The sequence below is a fragment of the Monodelphis domestica genome, chromosome 4 (assembly GCF_027887165.1).
Source record: "Monodelphis domestica isolate mMonDom1 chromosome 4, mMonDom1.pri, whole genome shotgun sequence".
NCBI lineage: Eukaryota > Metazoa > Chordata > Mammalia > Didelphimorphia > Didelphidae > Monodelphis > Monodelphis domestica.
The window spans coordinates 417,645,578-417,655,983 of NC_077230.1; the positions used below are offsets into that span (position 1 = coordinate 417,645,578).

The following is a 10,406-nucleotide window of genomic DNA, read 5'->3' on the forward strand; positions in this document are numbered from 1 at the left end:
AGCATCACAAGAATCTTCAGGGCTTTTCTCCTGCCTTAGGGCGAACTATAATTTCCTTTTTTGATCCAATATTCTTTATAAGTTTATAAGTTGATTTCAGCCCATCTTTTCTGGATGGTCCCACATTACTCCTCCCCATTCTCCAACTCCAACATACTCTAGCCAGGCTGACTCAGTTGCTATTCCCTTTACACAAATCTCATTTCATGCCAGAAAGCGTTCCCTCTCCACCTTAGCCTTCTGAAATCCCCATATCCTTCAAGTCTTGGGTCACTTTCTTCAACTTTTCCCATTACTAAAGATTTCCTTTTTGTAGACTGACTCTATATACTTATCTGTGAACAGGGAACCCTCAATAGAATGTGAGCTGCTTCAGGGCACTGACTTGGTCTAGCTCAATTAGTCAGCTCTTGCCTCAGATTCTACCCATTTTCCTGGGTTTCTGACATTCCTGATGGCACACCATTCCCATGTAGATATACCTGGCCCTGGACTTTGGAGTCGTGGGCATCTGACTTCAAATCCTGCCTCAGATATTGCCAAGCAGTGACCCTGAGATCTCTGAACTAAACCTTTCTCCCCATTACTGTTCCTACTGTAAAATTGGGGACGTGAGGGCTGTACTTGAGCGGCTCCAATCTATGGTCCTATTTACCACAATATGCTCAGTCATTCCTCATTGATCAACATCCACCCACTGTTTCTAGTTTCTTGGCTACCCCAAAGTGCTGCTCTAAACCTTCTGTGTGGATGTCTTTGTCCTCCTTCCACGGGAATATGTCCAAATGTGGGATTACTGGATCCAAGGGACATAAAGAACCATTTTCCTAGCATTGTTGCCAAAGGTTTTCCAGAATGGTGGTACTACCTCACATCTCCACAAAGAACCATAGGGTGGCCATCTTCCCTCAGCCCCTCCAACATATGAACCTTGTGACTATTATCTACTTATATAAAGTAACCCTTTGCCAAATAGGTAAAATACTAAACCTCTGGGGAGAGCTATGGATCGAAAGTCGGCCCAGAGATGGGAGGTCTTGGGTTCAAATACGGCCTCAGACACTTCCCAGCTGCGTGACCCTGGACAAGTCACTTAATGCCCTTTGCCTGGTCCTTACCATTCTTCTGCCTTAGAAACAATACACAATATTGAGTCTAAGATGGAAGGGGTTAAAAAAAAGGCTTAAAAAACATTCCACACCTACAAAATTCACTATTGTTATTTACATTATATGGCTTCAGATGCCCAACCACAAGGGCAGAGAATAAACATTTATTAAGCATTGACTTGTGCTGTTATGATCTTTTGTTGTTTAGTCATTTTAGCCACGTCCAACCTATTTGGGGTTTTCTTGGTAAAGACACTGGAGTGGTTGCCATTTCCTTCTCCGGTTCATTTTATAGATGAAGAAACTGAGGTCAACATAGTAAGATGACTTGGCCAGAGTCACACAACTAGGCAGTGTCTGAGGCTAAATTTGAATTCAGGTCCGACTCCAGGCCTGGCACTGTCTCTGTGCCACCTAGCTGCCCCATCCCCATCTTACAGTTGAAGAGGTTAAGTGATTTGTCCAAGATCACCTGGCAAAGATGTTACTAAAGCTGTGTTTGTCAGGTGTTTTCATGCAAGGCCTTCAAAGGTGAATTCTCAGATAGTTAATGGAACCTTCCTGCCTCCTGCCAGGGTTGTTAGTAAGATAGAGCAAAGTCAGTTTTTTGTGGGTCGGTTCCTTTGGCATCCTGCTGGCCTAGAGGTAAACCATTTCATCTGCAGAGGTAACTGGGCCTCCTCTGGCCAAGCTTCTCCCCCCTAATTCCTTTTTCTCCCCAACACAGCTGGCATGCCTAGAACCAGAGTCCACTTTCTGCTTCTTCCTGTCTCCCCAACATCCTTTGTGCTCCGGGCTGCCAGCACCACCCCCGCAGGAAGCCCAAGAGGCAGCCAGCTGACTTGGTTAGCTCTCTATAGCACAGTTCTTAGCCTGGGATCTGGGAATCTTTTGTTGATAGGTGAATTTTATTGTGATTGGTCTCCGTTGTAGGGAGTTTATGGAATGCTTCTAAAAACATTATCCCAAGAAAAGCCCCAGAGCCTTAGAGCAATGGCTGCCCAGAAAAGGTGAGAAAGCTTCACTGGACAGAATTGGTGAGGCTCCAAGCTGGAAAGGACCCAAGGGGGCCCGGGAAGGGCCAACTAGAGAGGGAAAAACAGGTCAAGAAAAGAAGGAATTTGACCACCAGCACACCAATGGCTGAGGTAAGCTGAGATGCCACAGCTCCTGGCCAAGAGCACCCTGAGCCCGACACCCCACCCCCCACCCCACCCCAAACCGTGGACAACGAGAAATCTCCGCACCAGGCAGCTCCAGGACAGACTTTATTGTCAGGTTGACCATGGCCCTGGGGGCCTGGGCCAGAGAGGCCCCCAGGGCCAGGGACGGAAGAAGGGAGTCAGGGCTGTTTGGATCGGGGCCAGAGGCGGCTGGTGAGAGAACTAAAGAAAAGGCTCTGTTTGGTGGTCTTGGCGAGGTCAGCCATGCGCTGTTGCTCCTCCTGGAGGTGGGGGAGAACACCCTCAGACAAGCATCACTTGAAGAAAGGGGCTCCCCTCCCCCAACTCCTTCCTTCCTGAAGTCCTCTGGGCTTCCTCCTCCCTGTATCTCCACCCCCAGAGGCTTCACCTCCAGCCACAGACCTGTTCCAGGCGAGACTGCCGCTGTCGGAAGGCCTCCAGCGGGTCTTCTTCTAGCGCGTAGTTCTCTAAGACGGTCCGGACATCCTCCACCCTATTCAGGGCAATGGCTGCGGGGAGGGAAGAGGGAGGACAGGGTCAGGCTTCTAGGAGCTTAGGAAGGTGGGAGGACCAAGAATCAGAGGTTTAGTGCTAGAAGGGGGCATCTTAGTCTGCAGAGGAGGAAACTGAGGCAACGAGAGGCGTGACGGAGTCGGGCCTGGAAGGCAGGTCATGTAACTCCCATTCCCGTCCTTCCACTGAACCCTTGGGCCCCTCCGCGGGGCTGGAGGTCAGGATCTAAGGTCTGGGGGCCCAGGTGCAAGGCCTGATGGAGAAAACAGAGGGCAGCTCACTCTTGAGGAAGGCAGACAAGTCGAGCAGAGTTCGGTCATCAGAGTTCCCATCCCAGGGTCGCAGGGCCACACCATTGTTAGGCTGAAGCCGGAAAGCCTCCTTCTTACAGTCCACCACTACCACTCGTGCAGGGTCTCTGTTGAGGCACGAGATGTCCTGGGAGAGGTGAGGGAGAACTCACTGGAGGATGGACAAACGGATGGGGACAGACACTTTCCCACCCCCACTCTGAGGTGCCTCCAGCCTCTATCGTGGCCCAGCGCCAGCCCAAGCCTCACTTCGAGAGGCCAGGCCCTTCTGGTCCCGGCGGTTACCTTGATATGGTGCCCATCCATGTAGCGGGTAGCATCCCGAAAGAGGCGGTAGGAGATGAAGCCATGAGGGTCCACACTGTCGATGAGGGGAAATGCTGTCTGGGAAGGAACACAGGGGTGAGCACCTGAGAGGGGCTACCCTCCCCCCCTGCCCCCGGGGCCCTGCCTAACCATGCCGGTCTCAGAGGTGAAGATGACGATCTCATAGAGAGGGGCCAGCTGCTGAAAGAGGGTCTCGATGCCGGGACGCTTCTTGAACCGCCAACCTGTGGCCAGCTGTGGGGGAACAGAGGGAAGGGGATGTCAGGAAGTGAGAGAGACGCCGGGGTCCTAAAGGCCCAACACTCACACTACCCTGGGGGCCCCAACGGAAATTAAGAGAGGCCAGATAATAAGATGGCACCTATCCAAAGCTTCTCTCAGTCCTCAAACTGGACAGCTCCTGTTTCAGGCGGGTCTACTGCAAGGTCCCCTCTGGGACTCTTAAAGGACCTAAAATTTCAGTAGTGCAGCCTCTCTGGCCCTAATATGGACCCTAAGTACTTGGGCCCTCAGCACATAGTAGGTGCTTACTGAGTCACAGACTGCTTGGCTACTTCTTGGTCAACAGCCTTTGAGATTTGTCCTGCCCATCCCCACCCCCACTGGCTGCTCCCCCACCTGTAGGACCTCTTTGGTCCTAAGCCTCTTGGACCTTAAGACATGTGGCAGCCAAGACCTCAGAGGTACCTCACCCCAAAGGCATCCCCCTATCTTGGAGACAGCCCACTGAGAGAGCCCATCCCCTTCAAGAATCTTGGTACCCCCCCCCCAAAACCAGATGTCCCCCAGGCCTCGGGCACTCTAATTTTTCTCCACAACTGCAGTCTCCCAGACCCCACCACTCACTCCTCCTCCTTTCCCAAATATACCATTCTGGGCCCCCTCACCCCAACGCACCGACCACTCGGGGTGCAGCAGGACACCCGTCAGTTCCAGGACAAGTGTATACGGGGGTTGGTAATATGGCTCCTGAAGAGGGTCTGGGAGGAGGCAGGGACTGGTGGGCTCAATGATCATCTGTGAAAGGGGGGGAGTCACTGGGAGGTCAGGGCGGGGCTGAGATATTTGGGGCTGCCTAAGAGAAGACTAATTCTGAGGGCATCTTCACAGGGCTGGGAAGGCATCTCTGGGTATGGAGATGGGGATGAGGACTACAGGAAGATTTGCTAGCACATCAGGGCAGGAAGGAATCTGGGGGGAATCCCTATAACTGTGGCTCCTGGGAGGCTTCTAAGGGGGCTCCACGGGTCAGAGAAGCTGGAAACGGGAGACTGAGGGCAGTAGCCAAAGGACCATGGAGAGGAAGAATGTGGAAGAGTCTTCAGAGACAGCTCTAGGGTTTGGAGGGGTTGGGAGTCTAGAAAAGAAACCTGGGTACCATCCCACCTGTCGATAATCCTTAAAATACTTGTATGTTCGACGAAGCTGCTGAATCAACACAGGATCTGAGGGGGAAATAGGGGAAAAGAGCTGTCTTCCAGCCCCAGGAAGCCCCACTGGTCTCCCTATTCTCTACCCCATAGAAACTGGGTACCAAACCCACCCAGCAGGAACCAGGCACTGGTAATACCCATCCCCTGCTCTAAGAGTTGGTAGGATTCAAACCCCAGCTGGGGTCTGCCCCCTTCAGGAGACCAGAGAGTCCCCATAGATAGGAGGCCTGAATGGGCAGTCTTGGATACCTCTACTCCGGACAGGGCCCCGAGGCCTACATGGAGAAGGGGGGAGAATATCAGACACCTGGGCCTATGGGGGCCTGGGGGCTGAGGGGAGACGCTGCGTCTTCAATGGGGAAGATTCCTTAAGCCCCAGCGGGCCGAGAAAAGGCAGAGAAGGCATGTGGCCAGCCCCTCCCCTCCCCCCCCAGGCTTGCCTTGGCCATCTGCTCCTTCCAGAGGCCCCCCAACAAGAGGAGGGGCCCTTTGTCTGCCCCGACGCCAGCGGGGAGGGGCTCAGCTACCAGATGGGCTGGGGGAGGGGCACGGACCTGCCGGACCAGGGCCCAAGCTCCTCCCACCCAAGGACACTCACCATTGTCAAACTCATCTGGAATCTGAGGAGAGACACAGAGCTGGGTGAGGAGAACCCCCAAGAGCCAGAGCCTGTCCCCCTCCTCCCACTGCTGCTCCCCTCCTCCCCCTGGGGAGAAGACATCAAAGGGGCCTGGAGGAGGTGGGCGGAGGGGCCTAGCACCTCCGGGTGGAGGAGGTGGGCCGAGGAGGGGCACTTCAAAGCCTGGGGAGGGGCGGCCCTGACACCTGGCAGCCCCCACTTACCTTCATGCCGTTCTCATCCACAGAGTTGTTTCCTGAGACAGAGAGACAGGGGGAGTCAAGAGACCCCTGGGGCTCCTCCCCTCCAGGTCCTTAAGGGAGCTGGGCTGGGAGCCGGGCACCTGCCTCCCTTGGGGGAATCGGAGCTGGAGTCCCTCCTTCTAGCCCACCCGGAGAGGGAAGGAAAAGGCCATAGCAGAGTCCCCCTCCCCCACGGGAAAGGCTGGGGGCCAAGGAAGGAGCCCGTCCGGGGGTCTTACCAAAGACATAGATGACGCTGACGGTCCCCCCAGCCCCGAGGAGCCCCGCCACCCACATGGCCAGCTTCTTGGCATAGCTGGGGCCCTGCTGCTGCTGCTGCTGCTGTTGGTGCTGCTGCTGCTGCTTTCGATGTGTGGGCAAGGGCAGGTCCTGCATCTGGCTCTGCAGAAGACAGGCCCAGGCTCAGTCAGCTCAGCACCCAGCTGGCTCAGACCTGGAGGGCGTTTATTTAGGCGCCTACTGTGCGCCAGAGAGCCCAGTCTTCTGGGGGAGCCAACATGCAGACAACTATGCACTAACTCAGAAAAAGTGAGTCCCCAAAAGAGGCTCAGACTAGGGGTTCAGAGGCCTCTGGAGACAGATTCACAGCCCCCCAGCCAATGGAATGATGGGGATCTGGGAAAGAAAACTGGGAGCTATTCAATCTCAATCACATTCAACAAATATTAGGGGTCAGAGGCTTGGGGTTTTGGGGTGGCGTTGTTCAGAAAAATGACAGAAAAGGCAGGAATGGTGGCTCACTTGTTCTGACTCCCATTTGACCAGCCCACAGAGGGGTGTAGACAGGGTCCAGCCTGGGTGATTGATGTAGGGAGACCCAGTCCTCCTTCCACCCCTCAAGAAAGCTGGCTGATTTGGCTGGTGCCTGATGGAACTGGAAGGGTCAGAGACCAGAATGCTGCCTCCTGGGAATCTCAGATCAAGAGTCTGACTTGCTCACCCCACCCCAAATTCAAACTCAGGTCCCTAACTCCAAGTCCGGCACTCTCACTGTCCTGCAGGGAGCGGTAGAGGGCAGAGGAGAGATCTGGATCCCTGGGACCCCAAGCTCAATAATCACAGCCCTTGAATTTGTCTAATTCATCCAGAAAATTTGCTTAAAAAAAAAAAAAGATTTTCTTTGGTCCAAAGGTGGCAGTACCAGGCCCATCCTCCAAGGAGGTCACTGACAAAAAGGACACCAAAACAGGTCAAAGGTCATGTTTTGCCAAACAAAACAAAAAACCCCCTGGAAACCCATTAAGGATAGAGAAGGGAGTGTGCAAGGCTGTCCCCCCCACCTTCACTTCTACCTCCTGTACCCTACAGTCAGGAAGGGCCCAGTCCTATAGTGAAACAGAAGGAAGGGGCCCAAGATGGTGAGCCACCACCATGTAAACAACCAAACACATCACTGAACCACTCGAGGAATTAGGATGACCGAGAAACTTGGCCTTGGCTTTCCTCCTGGAAAGTGGAGGCCTAGGGGGATGGGATATTGCAGATGTGTACTATCAAGACTTGGAAAATGTGGGTTTGATTTTCATGAACTGTTCCCTCCCTCCCTATCTTTTCATTTCTCTTTCTTTCTTTCCTCCCTTCCTCCCCACCCTTGCCTTCTTTTTAGAATCAATAGTCTTGGTGCTAACACAGGAGCAGCAGGGGTTAGGCAATGGGAGGCGAGTGACCCAGCTCAGAAGTGTCTGAAGTCACATTTGAACCCAGGGCCTCCTGATCTAGGCCTCGTGTTCTATCCAGTGGGCCAGTTAAAGACTCCCAACAGCTGGTGTCATGCAAACAGCCTTGGTAAAGTCCCCAGGGAGGGAGCAGGACTGAGGCCAGTTCTGCAGGTAAGAAGGTAGAAATAAGGACCTCACCTGAAGATAAGGGCAAGGGAAAAGATAAGAATCACAGTCACAATCACAGTGTGGGGTCAGAAGGGACCCAGGTGCTGGTGGCAATGGGTTCGAGTTTATTGAAGACTGGTAGATCTTTTAAAGGTTAAAAACCACAGGAATTACAATCCTCCCTGAGAAAGGTCCAAGGGAAAGTGTAACAAGAATGTAGATAGTGCAGCTGGTAGAATAATGGTTGGAAAAAGATAAGGATACCAGGAATCATCTGGGGTTCATGGAACGGTCAGCAATCTTGTTATGGGAAACTAAAAGGTGGTGGAGGCCAGGGCACTCAGACGTTCTCAGACAGATCCTGAGAATTCGACCTCTGAGGAGGGCTCTCAGATCTTTATCTAAGCTAAACCCAGAGATATCAACCTCTAACAAGCGCCACTCTGTGCTTTGCAAACATGATCTTATTTTATTTTCCTAACAGCCCTGGTAGGCGGGTGCTGTTATTATCCCTATTTTACAGATGAGGAAACGGAGATAGAAATGGTTAAGTAACTTACCCAGGGTCTCCCAGCTAGACGTCCCTGAGCCCAGGCCCAGCACTCTGCACTGTGGCCCTCCCTCATGACCCCAGAGTAGTAACAGCTCACCCTGTTCATTTCCACAGAGCCCCGCCCATCCTGGAGAGATTTTTAGACCCTCATTTTCCAGATGAGGTAACTGAGGCTGTTCCAGAGCCAGGCTGGCCGTGGCGACAGAGCAGAGAGAGAACAGGATGGCTGGGGCAGAAGCTTCAAGTTCCTCGTCCTCCTACCCCTAGAGTTCTGCCCTGACCTCCCTCTGAGGCTCTCCAACCCTGCCCAAACCCAGCCAGAACCCTGCACTCAACTTTAGTACAAACCAGCCTCCAGAGCCATTATATCGGCTAGCTCACCTTCCACCCAAAAACAAGGGACCTCCCATTGCACACCCTCTCTGACACAGACACAACTCTTCCTTTCCAAGCCCCCAGCCCAGTAAGTAATTGTGAGTCCTAGGGAGAGAGACAAGTGTGACCTCGGTGGAGGCTGGGAGGCCTTGGGTGGGGGTGTGTCAGGTAACCAGGGCCCTGGGGGTAAAAAGACGCCAGGATGTAGGGCATCAGGGGCTCTGAGGGGAGGGAGACGCTGGGGGCCAGGCCACTAGGGCCCTGGGGGGTGGGAGACGCCGGAAAGCAGGGCACCAGGGGCTCTAGAAGAAGGGGGACACCGGTGACTCTAAGAGGGGGAACGCCAGGGGGAGGGGACGCCGGGAGTCAAGACGCCAGGGCCCTGGGAGGAGAGGGATCCTGGGGAAGGGGGACACCGAGAGACAGGGCACTAGGGCCCTAGGGGGAGGGGGACGCCAGGGGCAGGGCCAGCAGTTCGATCTAGAGCCCCACGTGGGAGCCAGCCGCGTGCAGGCGCGGGGCCAGCGGGGGGCAGTGAACCTAGAACCTGGCGAGCCTAGAACCCAACCTGGGCTCGCACCGCACTTCCCCGCATGCACGCGCAGTGGCTTACCTGTCCTGGGCCGCGCGGTGGGGTCACCATTCGCGCGCACAAGGCCCTGGCCAAGGGTAAGAGTCTGAGCTGGGGCCGCAACCGCAGCCAGTGACCGCCCCGCAAACGTGAAGGAAGCGCCGCCGCCGCCACCGAGGCCGCCATCTTACTCGGACGCCACAGTCGCCGCCGCCAGATCCCGCCCCGTTCGACTCGTCTCCTTGCCAGGGTCGGCCAATGAACGCACGGAGCGAGGCGCGCCTTTGACCAACGAAGTAACAGAGTGCCTGTCTTCCCCCGCCCCTTCCGAGGAGAGGGTGGCGGCTTCGGCCAATGAGAGGACGCCGCTTTCTATATTTCTTCCCCTCCCCCGTTTCAGCCTCCTGCTTCCTCCACCTCCAAACACATGCATGCTCGGGAACAGAAGTCTGGAGCCGGCCGTGACAGAAGCCTGAGAGGGTCAAAAGAGCTTCGCGTAGCAGAAGCGAGAGGGGCTCGGTGTCCTGGGTGGTGTTTCGTTTCTTTCCAAGACTGAGGGAAGGTAGTGGGAAACGAGAACAATTCGGCTCATGACCACATTGGGGATTCTTTTGGCAAAGATACCAAAGTGCTTTGCCATTTCCTTCTCCAGCGCATTTCACAAATGAGGAAACTGAGGCCAGTGGATTGAAGGGGAGAGGATGGGAAGGGGGATAGTGGGTTATGAAGGGCCTTGAAGGCCACTGGAGTTATGGAGTGGGGAGTGGGAAGGGGGACTGACATGGCAGGACCTGATCCAAGGGAACGTGGTATGGAAGAGAGCCCAGGAGACAGAGTGGTCAGAGAGGTAGGAGAACTGAGAGGGGGACGAGAAAGAATAATCTCCAGTGGACTGAGAAAAGGTCTCTGGATTGGACAACTAAGGGATCACTGGTAATTTTGGCAAGAGCAGTTTTAGTGGAATGACAAGATCAGAAGCCAGAATGTGAGAGGAGGAACCGGGAACCAGCCTCTTTCAGAGAGAGCAGGGACAGGAAGATTCAGGGTTTTTTCTGCCGGGTTCCAGGTATAAACAAATCATGAAAGTATTAAAGATGCATTCAACAGCTGGCCCTTATGAGCAATGTGCTCATGTACCAGAATTTCTAATATTTCACGTAATTGATTTCTGGATCTTTGAATTATGACTATAATCTTGTGGTATTCTGACCTCTCTCCATGCCTGCAGTCCGAAGGTCAAATGAATCTCTGGACTGGATGCTGTAGCCTACATTGTCAGCCTCCATCTCCTTCATCTTGTTTACCAAGCTGATGTTAAATTC

The 10,406-nt window shown here is 54.0% G+C and overlaps 1 protein-coding gene across 1 annotated transcript; it reads right to left on the reverse strand.

Annotated features, from left to right (window-relative positions):
• Nucleotides 1-2,364: 2,364 nt before the first annotated feature.
• TIMM50 (translocase of inner mitochondrial membrane 50) lies at nucleotides 2,365-9,397 on the reverse strand. The gene is made up of 11 exons (XM_007491810.2): nucleotides 9,127-9,397; nucleotides 5,978-6,140; nucleotides 5,721-5,752; nucleotides 5,476-5,497; nucleotides 4,831-4,889; nucleotides 4,342-4,461; nucleotides 3,574-3,678; nucleotides 3,403-3,501; nucleotides 3,088-3,244; nucleotides 2,696-2,802; nucleotides 2,365-2,553 (listed from the first exon to the last, which is right to left on the reverse strand). The coding sequence occupies exons 1-11, from the start codon at nucleotides 9,268-9,270 to the stop codon at nucleotides 2,452-2,454; spliced, it is 1,110 nt and encodes a 369-aa protein (XP_007491872.1). The 5' UTR covers nucleotides 9,271-9,397; the 3' UTR covers nucleotides 2,365-2,451.
• Between the last annotated feature and the right edge of the window lie 1,009 nt (nucleotides 9,398-10,406).